The following is a 23460-nucleotide window of genomic DNA, read 5'->3' on the forward strand; positions in this document are numbered from 1 at the left end:
AAGTACAGATTACATTGAGAATACTGTGTGTGAATATTATCAAGTGCTTGTCAAATTGTGAATGAGAGACTGATGAAGTGTGTGCCGCCTGCGCAAAAACAGAGCTGAGAGCAGGCCTTTCATGCGACTTTTTTCAAATCATCATTAGTCACATCATATATAGCCTAACGTTTTACCATAAAAATCTAAATTAATTATAAGCATATCTTGCCTGCTAAATTAACTATTGTAGCCCACAGCCATATAGCATCAATATAGCATCAGGGCCTTACATAAGGACGACTCAGAATATGCTATTCTGTTCTTCTGAAATAGGCTACATTTTCTTCATGTCATAATGTTTCTTTAGACCTGCCTAAAATAAATAATGGATTTATTGTGATGGTGTAGGCCATGTATTCCAAATAAAAATGTGATTCACATTTTTTTTAAGAAGAACAAAATATTTTAACATTTTTTAAAACAGTACATTTATATTTTCCAGCGGGACTACACATGTGGGTGAGTTCCCCCCCCCCTGGTCCTATAAGAGCTTTGTAACTTCCCACGAGTCGGGTTGTGACAAAAACTCACCCATTCTTATGTTTAATAAATGTATTGTGTGTGTGTGTGGGAGGCTTACAATGATAGCAAAAAACAACATTTGCGAGTGCGCTGACTCTTGTGCTAGAGGGGGTACGCAGCTGGAGGTTGAATGTTTGAAGGGGTACGGGACTATAAAAAGTTTGGGAACCACTGGTGTAGGCTATATTAAGTGGATTTATTAGACTTATTAAAATGTATATGCTCCAAAGGTCTGCATCAGTGGCTTGTAGGCTATGAGTGGAAGCTGGAGATGTTAAACATGTTAATGTTCATTAACAGTCAATTACAGTGAGACCGGCAGTTATTTAAATGACAATCACCGGCTAACAAAATTTCACGACCGCCACAGCCCTAATCCTGTTTGCAATAAGGCACTAAAGTAATACTGAAAACAAATGTGGCAAAGCAATTAACTTTTTGTCCTGAATAGAAAGCATTTTGTTTGGGCAAATTCAATACAACACATTACTGAGTACCACTCTTTGTATTTTCAAGCATAATGGTGGCTGCATCATGTTATGGTTATGCTTGTAATTGTTGAAGACGTGTGAGTTTCAGGACACATTTTTCTTACAGAGGGGAGCTAAGTACGGGCAAAATCCTGGAGGAAAACCTGGTTCAGTCTGCTTTCCACCAGACACTGGGAGATGAATTCACCTTTCAGCAGGACAATAATCTAAAACACACGGCTACACTGGAGTTGCTTACCAAAAAGACAGTGAATGTTCCCGACTGGCTGAGTTACAGTTTTGACTTAAATCTACATGAAAATGGTTGTCTAACAATGATCAACATCTAATTTGGACAGAGCTTAAAAAGTGGCAAATGTTGCAGAATCCAGGTGTGGAAAGCTCTTGGAGACTTATCCAGAAAAATTCACTGCTTATCGCTGCCAAGGTGATTCTACAAAGTATTGACTCAAGGGTGAAAATACTAACAGCACCAGACAACCCTCATTCAATGGTTTTTCTTTTTTCTTACTATTTTCTACATTGTAGAATAATAGTGAAGACATCAAAACTATGAAATAACACATATGGAATCATGTAATAACTAAAAAAGTATTAAATCTAAATATATTTTAGACTCTTCAAAGTAGCCACCCTTTGCACACTCTTGGCATTCTCTCAACCAGCTTCACCTGGAATGCTTTTCCAACAATCTTGAAGGACTTCCCACATATGCTGAGCACTTGTTGGCTGCTTTTCCTTCATTCTGTGGTCAAACTCATCCCAAACCAACTCAATTGAATTGAGGTTGGGTGATTGTGGAGGCCAGGTCATCTGATGCAGCCCTACATCACTCTCCTTCTTAGTCAAAGAGCCCTTACACAGCCTGGATGTGTGTTGGGTCATTGTCCTGTTGAAAAACAAATGATAGTCCCACTAAGCCTGAACCAGATGAGATGGCATGTCGCTGCAGAATGCTGTGGTAGCCATGTTGGTTAAATAACTCACCAACAGTCTCACCAGCAAAGCACCCCCACACCTCTTCCTCCATGCTTCACAGTGGAAACTACACATGCGGAGATCATACGTTCACCTACTCTACATCTCACAAAGACACGGCGGTTGGAAACAAAAATCTCGAAAAAGGAGAAGATTTCCACCGGTCTAATGTTCATTGCTTGTGTTTCTTGGCCCAAGCAAGTCTCTTCTTCTTACTGGTGTCCTTCAGTAGTGGTTTCTATGCAGAAATTCCACCACGAAGGCCTGATTCACGCAGTCTCCTCTGAACAGTTGATGTTGAGATGCATCTGTTCCTTGAATGCTGTGAAGCATTTATTTGGGCTGCAATTTCTGAGGGTGGTAACTCTAATAAACATATCCTCTGCAGCAGAGGTAACTCTGGGTCTTCCTTTCCTGGGGCGGTCCTCAAGAGAGCTAGTTTCATCATAGCGCTTGATGGTTTTTGTGACAGCACTTGAAGAAACTTTCAAAGTTCTTGACATTTATTGACCTTCATGTCTTAAAGTAATGATGGAGTGTTGTTTCTCTTTGCTTATTTGAGCTGTTCTTGACATAATATGGACTTGGTCTTTTACCAAATAGGGCTATCTTCTGTATACCACCCTTACCTTGACACAACACAATTGATTGTCTGAAATGCATTAAGGAAAGAAATTCCACAAATTAACTTTTAACAGGGCACACCTGTTAATAGAAATGCATTCTAGGTGACTAACCCATGAAGCTGGTTGAGAGAATGCCAAGAGTGTGAAAGCTGTCATCAAGACAAAGGGTGGCTACTTTAAAGAATATAAAATATATCATTTTTATATTTTTCAATTAATCTCAGCTTTTTACTGCTTTTTTTTGCTACATATAGATACATTTTACCTATGGTACTTTTATATAAAGCAGTCACATAACAATAATACATTACCAAACAAACTCTTTAATCCCAACCCTCAGCCACTCTCAGCCCATCCCACCTACCACCACAGACCACCCTCATTTGGTTACCATGTGCCATACGTTTTTCAATTGTGCTGTGATGTTTTACAAAACGTTTGAACCTTTCTAATCGTATATATTATTCACAGATTGTGAGCTAAAGATGAAAATCTTTCCTACGAGTATTATTCAATTATTTGTTGGCTGACTATGGCTTTCCAAATCGCCCAACACTGCTATTTGTAAGGTTCATTTTAAGTGCATGTTGTGATTTTTTTAACCATTCCTGAACCTGTGATCAGAAACAAGCTACATAGGGGCAATACCAGAATAAATGATCTATTGATTCTACAGAGCTGAGATTGTTTATGGCCCAAATATATATATATATTCTGTTGGTGGCAAGAATGTTACATAATTTAAATTGAAAAACTCCAAGATTTGAATCAAGTGTCGTTTTTTGTACCAGTTCATAAACCATGTGCCATGAAATTGGTATATTGAAAATCCCCTCCCATTTATTTTGCAACCTGTATGGCACAGCTGTCAACATTTTTGTCCTAAGATGAAACTGGTATATTTTTCTATTTATGCCAGTTCCTTTCAGCCAATTTGTATCTTTTATATATGGCAGGCCAACAAGTTGCCCATCTTCTCCCTTTTCCACTTGCCTCCTCCATTTTTGTGGTAGTGCTGCAATCAGTTGGTTGTAAATTTGGATTGAGCAGATATTCCCATATATTTTTGATAACTGCATATGTGACATAACTCCTCCGTCTCTATTCATAATATATCATTAATAAATATAATACAATTTTTTTTTTAAATCCATAAAGAATGTTTCTTTTTATTAAATCAGTATATTTGAGTTTAACCAAAACATTTGTTGTATCTTTTCTGGAGGATAAAACTGAAATTGTAACCAGCTTTGTATGGTTTGTTTAAGAAAGGGGGATACTTCAAACAAAATGTCATCTTCAATTAGTCGGAAAGTTGTAATCTGTATGAAGGCAAAAAGGCCAAACAAAAAAGGCCTTTCTTAATAATCTACTGGAGAACCATTTGAGTTTAAGTGTAACTTATGTATGAGTGAAGCTTTTAATGAGAGGTTTCTAGCTTTATTATTTAATAATGTTAGCCCCCCAAACTGATATTCATTATATAAATAGGCACGTTTAATTGTCTGGCTTAGCACTCCAAAATAAAATGAAATATTTTTTGCTCATATGATAAAAAAAAAAAAAAATTAAATGTAAGAGTCATCTGGAGTAGGCAGTGCCATTAGTAAGTAAGTAAACTGTGATAGGACCAGAGTTAATCAATGTGACTTTCCATAAATAGACAAGTATTTACCTCTCGATGGTTGCATACTCTTGTCTATTTTTGCTAACTTTCTATTGAAATTAATTGTGGTAAGTTCATATATATTTTTTGAGATGTGAATATCAAATATGTCTACTTCACCATTCACCCATTTTATTGGTAAACTACAAGGTAGTGTAAACACAATTTTTTAACGATCCAATACGTAATATGGTACACTTGTCAAACTAGGTTTTAATCCTGAGAGGCTGGAAAAGTGATCCAGATCTTCAATGAGACGGTGCAGGGATCCAGATTGCGGATTTAAGAAAACTAGAGTCATCAGCATACATTGACAATTTTGTTTTTGTCCCCTGGATTTCTAACCCCTTTATGTTCTTGTTGGATCCAATTTTAATAGCTAGCATTTCAAAATGGCCATAATAAATAGATATGGAGACAATGGACAGCCTTGTTTAACTACTCTTAAAAGCTCAATACTTTCTGAGAAGTAACCATTATTTACATCTGGGATTGCTGTACATAACTTTAACCCATTGCATAAGAGATTCACCAAAATTAAAGTAATCCAGGCATGGATTACTTTATATATAAATTCTAGTTGTACTTTATCAAACACCTTTTCAAAATCTGCTATGAAGAAGTAATTGTTGTATATTATCTCCAATATATCGTCCATGTAAAAAACCTGTCTGATCAGGATGAACAACATCTGGTAAAACCTTTTTTATTCTATGTGCTATGCATTTCGCCAGGATTTTCACATCACAACATTGAAGTGTTAAAGGCCTCCAGTCTTTTTAAATGGACTGGATCTTTATATTTACCACCTGGGTCCTGTTTTAGTAGTAATGAAATCAGACCTTCTTGTTGAGTACCTGAAAGTCTACCATTTGTATAGGCGTAATTAAAACATGCTAATAATGGATCTTTGAGTACATCAAAAAAACGTCTGATATACCTCTACTGGTATACCGTCAAGCACTGGCGTTTTTCCAGACTGAAAAGATTTTATTGCCTCAAAGTTCCTCTTCTGTAAGTTGGCCTTCACACAGGTCCTTCTGTAAATTTGTTAATTTTACAGTATTATGATGAAAGAAATCCAAGTTAACATAATTCAGTGGAAATGGAGGAGACTGAAAAGAAAACATATGCTTAAAAACATTTTGCTTCCTCTTTCAAAATATAATTTGGTGAATCATGGATATATCCATTTGTAAGGAGTTTCTGTAAATTATTTTTGGTAGAATTTCTATGTTGAAGATTCAAGAAATATGTTGTGCATTTTTCACCGTTTTCCATCCAATTCGCTTTATTTTTGATACATTACACTTCATCGTTCTTGAATAAGTACCTCCATTTATTTTAGTTTTTCCTCTAACCTATTTTGTGTCTCTATAGTACAGTTTCCATTACTATCTACCTGCTCTGTTTCTTCCTCTATTTGTCTAATCTATTTTGACCTAAACTGCTTTTGTTTTAATGATGAGTATTTTATTGAATGGCCTCTAAAAGTACATTTGAAAGTGTCCCATACAATAAGGGGATCTGCTGTACCCATGTTGTACAGAAAAAGTCAATTATGAAATATTTTGTCTTAGCTAAGAACAAATTGTCATCCAATAGGCTTTGAAATATAACATACATTTTAATTTGTTTAACACTTTTTTGGTTACTACATGATTCCATATGTGTTATTTCATAGCTTTGATGTCTTCACTATTATTCTACAATGTAGAAAATAGTAAAAATAAAGAAAACCCCTGGAATGAGTCGGTGTGTCCAAGCTTTTGACTGGTACTGTAGGTAAATGAGATATTTCTGCATTTCATTTCCCAAAACAATTTTCTTAAATTTCAAAAAACATGTTCACTTTGTCATTATTGAGCATTGTGTGTAGATGGGTGAGAGAAAACAAATCTATTTAATCCACTTTGAATTCAGGCTGTAACACAACTAAATGTCAAGGGGTATGAATACTTCCTTGAAGACATTGTATATACGTGTTGCAATTGAATTTCTATATCTACATTTGTAGAATGACAACCACCAAAAGGCAGTGGGTATACTCAACAGAGATGGAAACAAGCAATGATTAAAACAACTTAGAAAGAAAGCAGACCACATTGTTCCACTTTCCAAATCACAACAAGCATTCTCTCATTTTCCATGACAATCCCATGGTGATGGTCACAGAAAAGACAGTGACATTGTTGGTACCTCAAGGCTTTCTAGTCTCTGGGGAAACAGGGAGGGCATGAGTCATGTGTTACACACATGCATTTGGAACTGTGTGTGTGTGTGTGTGTGTGTGTGTGTGTGTGTGTGTGTGTGTGTGTGTGTGTGGTGTGTGTGTTCTTACATGAGACAAGGCCCTCGCTCTCATCATAGCAGGATTAACGCGCTCTCTGGACAGATGGCCATCCAGCCCTCCCCCACCCTACCCTTTAAACACACAGCTCAGCTCCACACGTAGGCAATTTCAGTTCACTGTGCACAAAAACATAGCAGCCGTCAGCTGTACCCCGCCTGAGGCTTAAACATGCATAAATTACCACACACACAGTGCTGTATGACAAACACATGTTTGGTGATGTAAGAGGTCACTCCCGTGTTCTCAGACAAACAAAATATGTAGGCTACGCCTGTGAGAACTAAACTCCTACCACTTCCTTCCCTCCCTCAATCCTTCCCTCCCTACACACATGAACACTGGAACAGACACTACCTGTCAACCTGGGACAGGCAAGCCATTTCTACAGTACAAACTGGTCAGACATCAACGTTTGTTTCAACTTAAAAGTAACCTGGGTCTATTTGAATTTTCTTCATTGTCAATGCTGCTGGGAGAGCAGATTATCTTGATCCATAGGGATGACAAACCAACATGGCTATATTTATATCGGACATGCTCTTTAACCATATACTACCCACCACTGCGACCTGTACGCTCTCGTTGGCTGGCCTTCGCTTCATACTCGTCGCCAAACCCACTGGCTCCAGGTCATCTACAAGACCCTGCTAGGTAAAGTTCCCCCTTATCTCAGCTTACTGGTCACCATAGCAGCACCCACCTGTAGCACCTGCTCCAGCAGGTATATCTCTCTGGTCACCCCCAAAGCCAATTCCTCCTTCGGCCGCCTCTCCTTCCAGTTCTCTGCTGCCAATGACCGGAACAAACTACAAAAATCTCTAAAACTGGAAACACTTCTCCCCCTCACTAGCTTTAAGCACCAGCTGTCAGAGCAGCTCACAGATTACTGCACCTGTATATAGCTCATCTATAATTTAGCCCAAACAACTACCTCTTCCCCTACTGTATTTATTTATTTAGCTCCTTTGCACCCCATTATTTCTATTTCTACTTTGCACTTTCTTCCACTACAAATCTACCATTCCAGTGTTTTACTTGCTATATTGTATTTACTTCACCACCATGGCCTTTTTTGCCTTTACCTCCCTTATCGCACCTCATTTTCTCACTTTGTATATAGACTTATTTTTCTACTATATTATTGACTGTATGTTTGTTTAACTCCATGTGTAACTCTGTGTTGTTGTATGTGTCAAACTGCTTGCTTTATCTTGGCCAGGTCGCAATTGTAAATTAGAACTTGTTCTCAACTTGCCTACCTGGTTAAATAAAGGTGAAATAAAATAAATAAATAAAAATCCTCACTAGGGTAGGGGACACAATTTTCACCTCTGGATGAAAAGCGTGCCCAAAGTAAACTGCCTGCTACTCAGGCCCAGAAGCTAGGATATGCATATAATTAGTAGATTTGGATAGAAAACACTCCACAGTTTCTAAAACTGTTAAAATAATATCTGTGAGTATAACAGAACTGAAATGGCAGGCGAAGACCTGAGGAAAGTCCATCCAGGAAGTGCCATTACCTTGAAATGACTGTTTTTCCAATGAAAGCCTATCCACCATTTAAAGGGATAGGACCCAGATTCCGTTCCCTATGGCTTCCACTAGTTGTGAACAGTCTTTAGACATTGTTTCAGGCTTTTACTCTGAAAAATGACAACATTGAGTGAGTGGACCCTGGGATGTCCTCAGAGCTGGTTACTGCGCGTGACCGAGAGCATGCCTTTCTTGTTTTCTTTTATATTGACGAAGCTTTTGTCCGGTTGAAGTATTATCGATTATTTAGGCTAAAAACAACATGTTTCTACGAACTTTATGGATACTATTTGGAATTTTCATCTGCCTCTTGTGATCGCATTTGAGCCATTGGATTACTGAACAAAACGCGCCAACAAAATTGAGGTTTTTGGATATAGAGGGACTTTATCGAACAAAACTAACATTTACTGTGTAACATGGAGTCTTGTGAGTGCAACCATACGAAGATCATCAGAAGTAAGTGATTCATTTTATTGCCATTTCTGACTTTCGTGACTAATCTATTTGGCTGGTAACTGTACGTAATGTTTTGTGTGCTGAGCGCTGTCCTCAGATAATCGCATGGTTTGCTTTTGGCGTAAAGCCTTTTTGAAATCTGACACGACACGGGCGTCCCACACCCCCTAGAGAGGTTAATATCATGTTGTTTACAGTTAATCCTATTGGAGGACCGAATATTTAGATGTTGAGTCTCCCGTATCCCAGTCATCAAATGGTTCAGTCCACCACATCATAGCCGTCTCTTACGGACCACAAATGAACTCTAATGTCATGAGTATTTAAAAATAATATCAGTACATTACATTATGTATAGTAATAAAAGACACACAGCAACCCAATACAATATAGTGCATTTATATAATGTGTTCAAGTGGGAGGAGCTCTGGGAGATTTGTGAGGAGACCATTCTCATTTAAAAGGTCTCATATGTCTGTATAAATGTAGAGGCCCTAATTGTGTCCATATTCAGAGATCACATCCTGATAACAAAGAGTATTGCCCAATATAAGGTGAGCAGGGTCCAGTACAATGTTACTGTACTTTTTGCATGCACACATGTACAGTAGTTCTCTTTCAGTCTGCTCTGTGCAGTGCTGTTTCCCACCACCTCGTCTCTATATGTGACACCATTTTCAGGACACCCCCAGAGGGTTTGGATGCAGAGGAAACTAAGTGAGGCCGTGTAAAAAGAAGTACTTGATGTTCTCTGCTCTATAAATACAGTGTCATGGTCTCAAAGCAACTGTACAATCACTTCGTTCTCAAAGCCGTCACCCATTTACCCCTCTCAGAGCTGTTCAGTCTGTCCGTGCAGGAAAGAAGGCCTTCATGTTTAGGACACTTCATTCCCCTTCTTGTCTACATTTGTATGAGCTCACTAGATTCAGTTTGCACGCTGTGATCCGTTTCCAAATTCCACGCCCCAAGCTAAGTTATAGACAAGCACATCAGGACTTGATGGACTGAGGAGCAGCAAATGAAAATAGACTTGATAGGGGGAAATGCAGCAAAGAATACAGATTGTAATATGTGTTCATTTTGTCTCTACATCACAGTGTCCATGATGCTCCTCAGAGCTTAGTCAGCTTACAACAACTTCTAGAAATACAGATACGAAATGGAGAGAGGTGGATGAGGGGATGGAGAGAGGGGGATGAGTGGATAGAGATAGTATCTAAGCTCCTTAATTAGATACTGTATGTTCTTCCTTCCCAGGATGCTCCGATTGACATTGTGTCCATAACTTTTGAATTCTCATATTTTTGTCAAACTGGGATTTTATTCCTGGTGGGAATGACTTTATCTGTAGGCAAGTACAGCTTCTATAGAGATTTACAAATACTTGAATCTTCTCTTCAGAGTTCAATGACTTGTACAATGTTTGATTAATTCAGTGCACATGACACCAGCAAGTGCTGCTTGGGAAATATATGAACTAAATGAATGCACTCAGCATGTTTGTAATGGGATGAGAGTCCGGAAAATTCCAATTAGGAAAGTCTTAAAAAGGCAAGTTTAAAAGAACAGAGGCCTTGAATCCTCCATATAACAAGTTTCCTTTGAAAGAGAAGCACATTATTATCCCTCGCTAAGTGCACAATATACCAGTGCTGTATTCACCCTCATCAACCACTTTAAAAACAGGAGCAATAGGTTGTTGGTGCAACTAGCTCTAGCTTGATTAAAGACAAAGAAATTGAGAAAGAGATAAAGGGAGAGGAAAGTAAAGTGTGGGAGTATACAGCGCATTCAGAAAGTATTCAGACCCCTTGACTTTTTCCACATTTTGTTACATTATAGACTTATTCAAAAATACCCCATAATGACAAAACCTGTTTTTTTCCTAAGGATATTTTTGACATTTGTAAAAAAGAAAAAAACTTAAATAACACATTTACATAAGTATTCAGACCCTTTACTCAGTACTTTCTTGAAGCACCTTTGGCAGCGATTATAGCCCCGAGTCTTCTTGGGTATGACGCTACAAGCTCGGTACACCTGTATTTGTGGAGTGTCTCCCATTCTTCTCTGCAGATCCTCTCAAGCTCTGTCAGGTTGGATGGGGAGGGTCACTGCACAGCTATTTTCAGGTTTCTCCAGAGATGTTCGATCGGGTTCAAGTCCGGGCTCTGGCTGGGCCTCTGAAGTACATTTAGAGACTTGTCCGGAAGACATTCCTGAGCTGTCTTGGCTGTGTGCTTAGGGTTGTTGTCCTGTTGGAAGGTGAACCTTCGCCCCAGTCTGAGGTCCTGAGCACTCTGGAGCAGGTTGTCATCAAGGATATCTTTGTACTTTGCTCCCTACATCTTTCCCTTGATCCTGACTGCCACCATCATGCTTCACCGTAGGGATGGTGCCAGGTTTCCTCCAGACGTGACACTTGGCATTTAGGCCTTCTTCCCCAATTGCTCAGTTTGGCCATTTTTTGAATGATGAGGCCACTGTTCTTGGGACCTTCAATGCTGCAGAAATGTTTTGGTACCCTTCCCCAGATCTGTGCCTCGACACAATCCTGTCTCGGAGCTCTACGGACAATTCCTTCGACCTCATGGCTTGGTTTTTGCTCTGACATGCACTGTCAACTGTGGGACCTTATATAGACAGGTGTGTGCCTTTCCAAATCATGTCCAATCAATTAAATGTACCACAGGTGGACTCCAATCAAGTTGTAGAAACATCTAAAGGATGATCAATGGAAACAGGATGCACCCGAGCTCAATTTCGATACTCATAAGGTATTTCATTTTTTTTTTTATAGATTAGCAAAAATGTCTAAAACTCTATTTTTGCTTTGTCATGATGGGGTATTGTGACTCGATTGATAAGGGAGAAATTATTTCATCCATTGTAGAATAAGTCTAACGTAACAAAATGTGGAAAAAGTCAAGGGGTCTGAATACTTCCCAAATGGACTGTGCAAGGGCCAAGCAGGATGCAATCTCCTCAACTGTATGTCCACTCGTAACCCTCACTGTTTCATATAACGAGACTGAGAATAAAATAACAAAAGTCCTTAATTGACAGTAAAACTGTCAGAGAAAGACATTTTGTCAGTTCTGCATTGAAAACAACAAACTTAAATTTGACTTCTACCAGGCAGTAAGATTATGAGCAAGCATCTTTTTTATTTAGGATGCCTACAAGTGCTCATAGTCTGCATTTTGGTTTTGGCAGCATCTGGGTTGTAACTGTTTGTTTGTGTGAATAATTAATGTATGGGTGGAACTGCAAGATGTAATCTGCCTGTCTGAATCCATTTGCACCCACCAGCCTGTGGGAGTCAGACAGTCACACTCTGGGAAACAGACTAGAGGGGCCGCAGTGCCATAAAAATCACAGATAACTAAATCAATAGACCAACACAGCAAGCTGTTTCCACTCTGCTAAACTCCGATTTCCCCCTGACATTGTGTATGCCATCCACAGGTGAGATGATTCGCCGAAAACAATCGAACCGCTGATGTGATGCACAACAATTTCTTTTTAATGTATCTTTCTTTCACTCTTTGATTGGCACTTAGAACCTCCCCCAGCACCTGTGCACTTTTTATTTATTTCACCTTTAATTATCTAGGCAAGTCAGTTAAGAACAAATTCTTATTTACAATGACGGCCTAACCCTAACCCAGACAACGCTGGGCCTATTGTGCACCGCCTGATGGTACTCCAATTCACAGCCGGTTGTGATACAGCCTGGAATTTAACCAGGATCTGTAGTGACACCTCTAGCACTGAAATGCAGTGCCTTAGACCGCTGCGCCACTCGGGAGCACTTCCAACTTCACTATTTGACACTGATAAAGGACCCGTTATAGTCCAATTAATTATACTGGATTCCAGACAGGAACTCTACACTTGCCATTTATGGCATTCAAATCTGGTCCATTTTAGAACTTAATACAGACAGCATGGACATTAAAGGACCAATCCGAAGTTGAAACAATAACAAAGCGGTCACCGCTGAGTGATGGGTCTGGAGAAATGAAACAACTCTCAAATTCACAGAGCTATGGATAAAGGTCTGACCATGCATGACATCAAAATTATAGTTGTAACCACGTTGAGGCTAAAGTGTTTTTAGTTTTTTTACATTTACAATGTTTACAAACATAGAAGTAAAACAAGCTTATATATTTTGGGTACTGGTGGGGTGTGACAGTTGAACAAAGTTAATAAGGCATTGATAAGTTATATTCTTTAAGAGTCAATGGGTATATGATTAATTTTTAAATCCAAAAATGGATGGAGCAAGTGCAGATTGCCCCTTTAAAAATCAGCCAAGGTAAGGACAAAACACTTTGGTTGATAACATGAACAAACTGAAGGGTTTGAGTGGGATGAGATGACCAGCTTTAATTTAATCACAGGTGGTGGCACTTCATTAAAAAGGCGACTGAACTTCCTAATTTGGCCTCGTTTTGAAGATTGCTCATTAAGAAATGCTAAACAAGAGTTGTCTTGGGGGTGTAGTTTGATGTGAGTGTGTTATGTTCGCATATCGTACCCGGGCAATTACTGTTGTGTGTCCCTACTAAGTCACCGTAGCAACAGCATAGCCAACATAGGTGTATGGTGTATTTCTCAGGTAAAAAAAAAAAAATGTGCATGAAAAACTAATCAGTGCACTTCAGACAGTCTATGGAGTCGGGAAAGTCTGGCTGCGCGCTCAGGACTGATTTCTGAGAACATCACATCTACAACCTCATCTGCAAGCTGTCAAACTTTTGTAAATAAATCACAAGTTACACACTGTTAATCAGTGCCCAAAATCACTAGTAGCTTGCAGGCACATTGAGCATCCAGGCCACAATCAGCTTATCAAGTCACTGGCAAATGTGTGCGCTTCAGTGCCGTTTTGTTTCTTACAACTTTCACACTATCTATTACCAGTGTGTGCGCGTCTGTCTGGCAGTGTTTCATAGGGAATCATATTACAAAACAGGTTGCGGGGGGACATGAGATGTTCCCGAATGCAGTTTGGATACAAGTGCGCTCTGATCGTCTCAATTCAAATTTTGCCCCAAAAAGTGGCAAACTTGAGTGGTTTACACTCTCAAAACACATCAATCAGCAAGTGGCCACTTCATAAACATAAACCCACTAATCTACAGACGGAAGGTGGCTAAAAACAGACCTCCCTCCATCTTCTGCCAGCTTGCTACCTATGGCTGTCTGAATCTCACTGGACCGACCCTTATGATCACTCGGCTAAGCATGCCTCCTTAATGTCAATATGCCTTGTCCATTGCTGTTCTGGTTAGTGTTTATTGGCTTATTTCACTGTAGAGCCTTTAGCCCTGCTCATTATACCTTATCCAACCTTTCAGTTCCACCACCCACACATGCTATGGCATCACCTGGTTTCAATAATGTTTCTAGAGACAATATCTCTCTCATCATCACTCAATGCCTAGGTTTACCTCCACTGTATTCACATCCTACCACACCTTTGTCTGTACATTATACCTTGAAGCTATTTTATCGCCCCCAGAAACCTGCTCCTTTTACTCTCTGTTCCGGACGTCATAGACGACCAATTCTCATAGCTTTTAGCCGTACCCTTATCCTACTCCTCCTCTGTTCCTCTGGTGATGTAGAGGTGAATCCAGGCCCTGCAGTGCCTAGCTCCACTCCTATTCCACAGGTGCTCTCTTTTGACGACTTCTGTAACCGTAATAGCCTTGGTTTCATGCATGTTAACATTAGAAGCCTCCTCCCTAAGTTTGTTTTATTCACTGCTTTAGCACACTCTGCCAACCCGGATGTCCTAGCCGTGTCTGAATCCTGGCTTGGGAAGACCACCAAAAACTCTGAAATCTTCATCCCTAACTACAACATTTTCAGACAAGATAGAATGGCCAAAGGGGGCGGTGTTGCAATCTACTGCAGAGATAGCCTGCAGAGTTCTGTCCTATTATTCAGGTCTGTACCCGAACAATTTGAACTTCTACTTTTAAAAATCCACCTCTCTAAAAACAAGTCTCACAGTTGCCGCCTGCTATAGACCACCCTCTGCCCCCAGCTGTGCTCTGGACACCATATGTGAACTGATTGCCCCCCATCTATCTTCAGAGCTCATGCTGCTAGGTGACCTAAACTGGGACATGCTTAACACCCCGGCCATCCTACAATCTAAGCTTGATGCCCTCAATCTCACACAAATGATCAATGAACCTACCAGGTACCACCCCAAAGCCGTAAACACAGGCACCCTCATAGATATCATCCTAACCAACTTGCCCTCTAAATACACCTCTGCTGTTTCCAACCAAAATCTCAGCGGTCACTGCCTCATTGCATGCATCCGTAATGGGTTAGCGGTCAAACGACCTCCACTCATCACTGTCAAATGCTCCCTGAAACACTTCAGCGAGCAAGCCTTTCTAAATCGACCTGGCCCGGGTATCCTGGAAGGATATTGACCTCATCCCGTCATTAGAGGATGCCTGGTTATTTTTTTTAAATGCCTTCCTCACCATCTTAAATAAGCATGCCCCATTCAAGAAATGTAGAACCAGGAACAGATATAGCTCTTGGTTCTCTCCAGACCTGACTGCCCTTAACCAACACAAAAACATCCTGTGGCGTTCTGCATTAGCATCGAACAGCCCCCGTGATATGCAACTTTTCAGGGAAGTCAGAAACCAATATACAGTTCTGGGACACTGTAAAGTCCATGGAGAATAGGAACACCTCCTCCCAGCTGCCCACTGCACTGAGGATAGGAAACTGTCACCACCGATAAATCCATTATAATTGAGAATTTCAATAAGCATTTTTCTATGGCTGGCCATGCTTTCCACCTGGCTACCGCTAGCGCGGTCAACAGCACTGCACCCCCCAAAGCTACTCGCCCATGCCTTCTCCATTTCTCCTTCTCCCAAATCCAGTCAGCTGATGTTCTGAAAGTGCTGCAAAATCTGGACCCCTACAAATCAGCCGGGCTAGACAATCTGGACCCTTTTTTTCTAAAATGATCTGCCGATTGTTGCAACCCCTATTACTAGCCTGTTCAACCTCTCTTTTGTGTCGTCTGAGATTCCCAAAGATTGGAAAGCAGCTGCGGTCATCCCCCTCTTCAAAAGGGGGACACACTCTTGACCCAAACTGATACAGACCTATATCTATCCTACCCTGCCTTTCTAAGGTCTTCGAAAGCCAAGTCAACAAACAGATTACCGACCATTTCGAATCCCACCGCACCCTCTCCGCTATGCAATCTGGTTTCAGAGCTGGTCATGGGTGCACCTCAGCCACGCTCATGGTCCTAAACGATATCGTAACAGCCATCGATAAGAAACAATACTGTGCTGCCGTATTCATTGACCTGGCCAAGGCTTTCGACTTTGTCAATCACCACATCCTCAACGGTAGACTCAATAGCCTTGGTTTATCAAATGATTGCCTCGCCTGGTTCACCAACTACTTCTCTGATAGAGTTCAATGTGTCAAATACGGACGGCCTGTTGTCCGGGCCTCTGGCAGTCTCTATGGGGATGCCACAGGGTTCAATTCTTGGGCCAACTCTTTTCTCTGTATACATCAATGATGTCACTCTTGCTGCTGGTGAGACTCTGATCCACCTCTACGCAGATGACACCATTCTGTATACTTCTGGCCCTTCTTTGGACACTGTTAACAACCCTCCAGACGAGCTTCAATGCCATAGAACTCTCCTTCCGTGGCCTCCAACTGCTCTTAACCTGTTGGGCATAGGGGGCAGTATTTGCACGGCCGGATAAAAAACATACCCGATTTAATCTGGTTACTACTCCTGCCCACTAACTAGAATATGCATATAACCCTAAAGTTTCTAAAACTGTTTGAATGGTGTCTGTGAGTATAACAGAACTAATTTGGCAGGCCAAAACCTGAGAAGATTCCAAACAGGAAGCGCTCTGACCATTTCATCACCTTATTGATCATCTCTAACAAAAACAGGGGATCTCTGGCATGACGTGACATTTTCTAACGCTCCCATAGGCTCTCAGAAGGCGCCAGAAAGCTGAATCGTGGCTTTGCAGCCCATGGCTGAAAAACATTAGCGCATTTTGTAAGTGGCCGATCTGAGAACAATGGGACGGGGCGCGTGCCCGAGTCGACTCAATGTTTACTTTCTCTCTCTTTGAACGAAAACCACCACTCCCGGTCGGAATATTATCACTTTTTTACGAGAAAAATGGCATAAAAATTGATTTTAAACAGCGGTTGACATGCTTCAAAGTACGGTAATGGAATATTTATCATTTTTTTGTCACGAAATGCGTCGTGCGCGTGACCCTTATTTACACTTCGGATAGTGTCTTGAACGCACGAACAAAACGCCGCTATTTGAATATAACTATGGATTATTTTGAACCAAACCAACATTTGTTATTGAAGTAGAAGTCCTGGGAGTGCATTCTGACGAAGAACAGCAAAGGTAATAACATTTTTCTTATAGTAAATCTGATTTTGGCGAGTGCTAAACTTGGTGGGTGTCTAAATAGCTAGCCCTGTGATGCCGGGCTATCTACTCAGAATATTGCAAAATGTGCTTTCACCGAAAAGCTATTTTAAAATCGGACATAGCGAGTGCATAGAGGAGTTCTGTATCTATAATTCTTAAAATAAATTATGTTTTTTGTGAACGTTTATCGTGAGTAATTTAGTAAATTCAGCGGAAGTATGCTAGTTCTGAACGTCACATGCTAATGTAAAAAGCTGGTTTTTGATATAAATATGAACTTCATTGAACAAAACATGCATGTATTGTATAACATAATGTCCTAGGTGTGTCATCTGATGAAGATCATCAAAGGTTAGTGCTGCATTTAGCTGTGGTTTGGGTTTATGTGACATTATATGCTAGCTTGAAAAATGGGTGTCTGATTATTTCTGGCTGGGTACTCTGCTGACATAATCTAATGTTTTGCTTTAGTTGTAAAGCCTTTTTGAAATCGGACAGTGTGGTTAGATTAACGAGAGTCTTGTCTTTAAAATGGTGTAAAATAGTCATATGTTTGAGAAATTGAAGTAATAGCATTTCTAAGGTATTTGAATATCGCGCCACAGGATTACACTGGCTGTTGAGTAGGTGGGACGCAAGCGTCCCACCTAGCCCATAGAGGTTAAATACAAGTGAAACTAAATGCATGCTCTTCAACCGATCGCTGCCTGCACCTGCCCGCCCGTCCAGCATCACTACTCTGGAAGGTTCTGACTTAGAATATGTGGACAACTACAAATACCTAGGTGTCTGGTCAGAATGTAAACTCTCCTTCCAGACTAACATCAAACATCTCCAATCCAAAGTTAAATCTAGAATTGGCTTCATATTTCGCAATAAAGCATCCTTCACTCATGCTGCCAAACATACCCTCGTAAAACTGACCATCCTACTGATCCTCGACTTCGGCGATGTCATTTACAAAATAGCCTCCAATACCCTACTCAATAAACTGGATGCAGTCTATCACAGTGCCATCCGTTTTGTCACCAAGCCCCATATACTACCCACCACTGCGACCTGTACGCTCTCGTTGGCTGGCCCTCACTTCATACTCGTCGCCAAACCCACTGGCTCCAGGTCATCTACAAGACCCTTCTACGTAAAGTCCCCCTTATCTCCGCTCACTGGTCACCATAGCAGCACCCACCTGTAGCACGCGCTCCAGTAGGTATATCTCTCTGATCACCCCTAAAGCCAATTCCTCCTTTGGCCGTCTCTCCTTCCAGTTCTCTGCTGCCAATGACTGGAACGAACTACAAAAATCTCTGAAACTGGAAACACTAATCTCCCTCACTAGCTTTAAGCACCAGCTGTCAGAGCAGCTCACAGATCACTGCACCTGTACATAGCCCATCTATAACTTAGCCCAAACAACTACCTCTTCCCCTACTGTATTTATTTATTTTGCTCCTTTGCACCCCATTATTTCTATTTCTACTTTGCACTTTCTTCCACTACAAATCTACCATTCCAGTGTTTTACTTGCTATATTGTATTTACTTTGTCACCATGGCCTTTTTTGCCTTTACCTCCCTTATCGCACCTCATTTGCTCACATTGTATATAGACTTATTTTTCTACTGTATTATTGACTGTATGTTTGTTTTACTCCATGTGTAACTCTGTGTTGTGGTATGTGTCGAACTGCTTTGCTTTATCTTGGCCAGGTCGCAATTGTAAATTAGAACTTGTTCTCAACTTGCCTACCTGGTTAAATAAAGGTGAAATAAATTAATAAAATAAAAAATACAGGGCCTAGGACCAAGAGTTCAACATGACATCAGCGACATGAGGTGCCGCGTAATGGGCAGGTCTGTCTCACTATCTGGAGGTTCTGGCTGCTATGATTGGATATAGCGTGCGCAGCTGATAGAGCGCAATCAGCACAGCTGCTTCTCTCGTGTTAGTCAGCAATGGGTAATCCATACTCAACCCTCCAGTAAATTGTGACATACTCACAAAACTCAGTTTTAGATGACACTGACTTTATCACCAACATTTTCCTATTTACACTTTGTAGTACATTTTGACACTAGAATGAATGTTTCTGACTCATATCAATGCCACATAGGCAGTTTAAAACCAGAGAAGTTGTTTCTAAATTGCTACCTAAAATCCCTCTTCAGTGCCCCACACTCAGGTTAGATCTAGTTCCCATTCTCACATGACCTGGCAATACACTATTTTTAACCATCCTACCTGCACATCCCCATTTACCCTCCAAAAAACATTACTAGTCCCACATAAAACTGGATCCATGACCCTTAAAATCCCAAAAGATTGAGGTAAAGAATATCCTCTGCTGAACATGGATTACATTTATATTAGACTAGATTAAGTTGTCTTTAGTTCTCATATATATATATATATATATATATATATATATATATATATATATATATATATATATATATATATATATATATATATATATATATATATATATATATATATATATATATATATATATATATATATATATATATGATTGGTATTTTAGAAATATGACAGTAATTACTTATTTCACAGTAGTTACAAAGTAATTACAAAGTAATGCAGATAGGTCTAAGTAATATTGCAGCACTGAAATAGTTCCACAACTTTGTATGAAAGGACTTCACCTGTTGCTAATTTAGTGCATCAAATAAATAGAAATTCCATGTAACCACATCTGCCTGGGCAATTTAATGTTAAGTGTGACCAATTTCCTGAATAGATTTAATCTAAGGGATTAAAATGTGCTGTTATTTGCATCCTGATGATGGACATACAGGTTTTAACACAATTCAACCCAGATTTGACAAGTGTGACCCAGTAGTGTCTACCTTTTCTTTTAAATTGCGAGTCCAGAGGATGTTGACAGATGGTCAAGGTGTGAAAGTAGCTGCATGATGGCATTAAGGTGCTGATTCCCTTCTGACAAGAGGGGAGATGACCTCAGCTCCTCACATTAGGCCAATACAGGCCATCAATCAAGGCCTGTACTAAAGGAAAAGAATCAGTAGACCCTCCCCTAAAGCAACTCTGACTCAGGGATGGTTGAACATAATCAAATAAGCCTACATATTCACTATTTCCAATCATGTGTACCAGTTTATAATATAGTGGACCAGTTATAATATAGTTTACACACTCAAACTCAATCTGCCAGCAATAAGTAATGCGTTCATTATCAAAATCACCAGTGTTTGGGAGTAGTGAACTACATGTAGTTCAACAGGTAATGTAACTACATTTTGCAGTAGCTTGGTGGTTGTTGAACTAAATTCGAATCTTGGTAGTGTTTTCAGTAGTTAATTACTTTTTTTTTTTAACCATTTAGCGGTGTAGCTAACTACTTGAACTACACACTACATTTTATGACAGAAAATGTCCTTTCTCTTTCGGCATTAGACCTACCAATCTCACTTGAAACATCGTTTTTGTGTTAAGTCGGCTAGATAGACTACAAATTGCAATCAATGAAATTTCAGATTTAGATGTGATATTTCATCATTACGTAGTTTGGATGTAGAACTATTTTTTCAAAGTAACTTTTGTTAAGTAAACTAATATTTTTTTAAAGAGTAGCTTAACTTCTTCCAGTGTGAAGTAACTGGTAGCTTGGTAAACTATATGTTAAGAGTAGCTTCCCTAACACTGGCAATCACAACACTTAACATTGAGTAGGAATTCACCATTTTCCACTTGATCTATACAGGTAGTCAGCCATGAATTGCCAGCAATAGCAAGCCCCAACGACAAGCACCACAAAAAAAACACGGCTTAGTCTACTATCCATTACATACTGTATATTTGTCTGTTGAGTCTAAGGTGACTGTTGCCAGGGATATTTGATTGGGAAATCGATATGAATACACAAAGATAATCATTTGTACAATTACCACCCTTGAATTGAATGTAAAGGCGTTATATTGTAGCGTGGCAGAGAGCAATAACAAAGGAATGCGCCGGGTTAAGGTGTCACGGTTCTTGATATTGTTTGGTGATTCATAAGCATCCGCGCATAGTTTCTAAACCCAGAGGAGCAACATCGCGAGACTTCCGGGAACGCTTGCGAAACGAACCAGGCCAGGGTTTGAAAAGTCAATGAGAAAAGTGAAAAATTCTTCCTTTAGTTGTTCATTTTCTCGAAATCTAAAAGGCACAACCTAGATTCGAGCCAATGTCTTAAGTAATTGAACATGTTATTACTCCAACCTCGTGAAAGTGACAAACGGACACGTTTTAATTTTCGTCAAAAACAACTTTATATCGAAGGAGTACCTGTGATTTGATGGCCTACACATGCGCAATTGGGCGCGAGACGACCTTTATAGACACGATGACGTCTTTCTACGCATCAGCTTAGCTTGCCAACGTCGCCATGACATGTATTGGAGAAGCAGTTTTAGCCTATCTTCATACCGTACTGTCTTCGATTAGCTGCGAGTCAATAATAGGCTACTTCCGACCGAGCGAGGTTGTAATCATGTATTGTGGACTTTAACTTAACGTAGCAAACGTAAGAGAAAGTAGACTTTGTCTTTGAACACTGGTTAGAAAGTAGCCTGGATCAAACAATTCAATACCTTATTAGCATGTTACTTTGAAACAGTATATTTGCGGATACTTACTTGAATCTTCCCTGACAGTGTTGACACTGGGCTCCAACCCATCCTTGGTCACAGACGCAAGTTCCATTGATGCATTTCCCAGAAAAGCAATTTTTATCACAGGACTTGGAGACTGTGGCTTCGGTGTAAAACACCAAGTACAGCATAAGGAATGCCCCTAAATATATTTTGATGTCCTGGAGTCGCATATTTGGATATCTAGTCCATGTGCATAGATGCATTCCTCGGCAGTCCCCTCCCATTTTACTTTAGAAACAGGTAAAGGTCTCCTTTTCTGGTTAAGACTCCCTTATTCACAGATTGAGTGATTCAATTAAAATGTCACTTATCGGTAATAAATACTTTGTAAGCAAAGGTTTGGTGTAGGCGTGGGATAGCCTAGCCATGAAGCTAAATACACTCAAACATTCAAATTGGCTTATTTATTGGCTATAGAAGCATAGCTGAGTCTGAGCATATTGCTGGAGTCCCGCAACTAAAGCATCTCTCATCAGACAACAAAGCCTGCAAATGTGCACTGACTTTATGCACTCCTATTAAACTTTCTTGAACTAACGTTAATGAATGCTCACAGCGTTATTCCCAGAGGCTAAGAAGCCATTTTAAAAACCAAAGAAAATCGGTGTATTTTCTAAGTTGTATTCTAAATTAAGTATTTTCCAAGCAATTTTCAAGTTCACCATCCTAATGCTTCCCGAAAAACTGGAAGAAAATAAAAGGTCACAGGATTGATCCTGGGATGTTAGTTCTGGATCCCAATTTCCATTGCAAGAGTCGGTTGTGGATGTTGTTCGCTGCGGTGGAGAATGCAGCAACCCCGACAAATAGATCAAGTTGACCGTTCTCCGTTCCGCTTTTTCCCACTTTCAGTTTAGACCCCTTCACTGAAGATAATGACGCTTATTTGCATAAAAATTATTGTAATCCTTGTCAGAGAAAGCGATATTCACCGATGAATAACAACACGACTCCCCTCCTCACGTGATGATAATCGCACAGCTGGTTTTCGACAGGGAAACTCCTGGACAAAGCTCCGAGCATGAGCAGAGCAAAATTACGCATTTAAAGAGACAGTACACGAATGCGCGCTGTTGTCCCTGTACTGGTTAGCCCTATCCGAGATCCTTGGGACGCCTGTGCCCTAAACTCTAACCTTAACCCCTACCCTAACCATACACTAACCTTAACCCTTACCATTTTTAACAAGAACCCCCTGTACTTCTCAGAATCTTGTTTTTCTTCTTCTCTGGTATAACGGCGTTCGCAACAATTGGATGTGCATGCCGCCACCTACTGTACGGGTGGATAATAAGGATCCACAAAAAGGAAAAAATGTGTGTGAAAAATATTCATACAAAACGATAAAGAAAATTCAAATTTAACCAATCAAAATCAACCTGCTTTTCTGTAAAATATATATATAATAACATATCATCAGGTTCCTACACAGGCTCACAAGGAGCATTGTGCCATCTTCCAGAGACAGTAGTCCTTGCAGTGCTTCTGCTGTGAAATCTTGAAACCCCAAATACTTTTTCAGTCACAGACCCAATGATGTCAAGCTTCTTGGATTTCTTGGACACTTGAGCAATAGCATTTATAACAGTGTTAATAAACGCTACAAAATCCACCATC

General features: G+C 40.0%; 1 protein-coding gene across 3 annotated transcripts in view; it reads right to left on the minus strand.

Annotated features, from left to right (window-relative positions):
* Nucleotides 1-23046, minus strand: part of LOC106577124 (attractin-like protein 1) — a 350240-nt gene extending 327194 nt beyond the window's left edge. For all 3 annotated transcript variants that reach the window (XM_014154877.3, XM_014154875.3, XM_014154874.3), the window contains exon 1: nt 21826-23046. In XM_014154877.3, coding sequence (XP_014010352.1) covers nt 21826-22067 — 242 coding nt within the window. In that variant the 5' untranslated portion in view covers nt 22068-23046. The remainder of the gene's footprint in view (nt 1-21825) is intronic.
* Nucleotides 23047-23460: the final 414 nt, after the last annotated feature.

The sequence above is a fragment of the Salmo salar genome, chromosome 18 (genome assembly GCF_965601325.2).
Source record: "Salmo salar chromosome 18, fSalSal1, whole genome shotgun sequence".
In the NCBI taxonomy this organism is placed as follows: domain Eukaryota; kingdom Metazoa; phylum Chordata; class Actinopteri; order Salmoniformes; family Salmonidae; genus Salmo; species Salmo salar.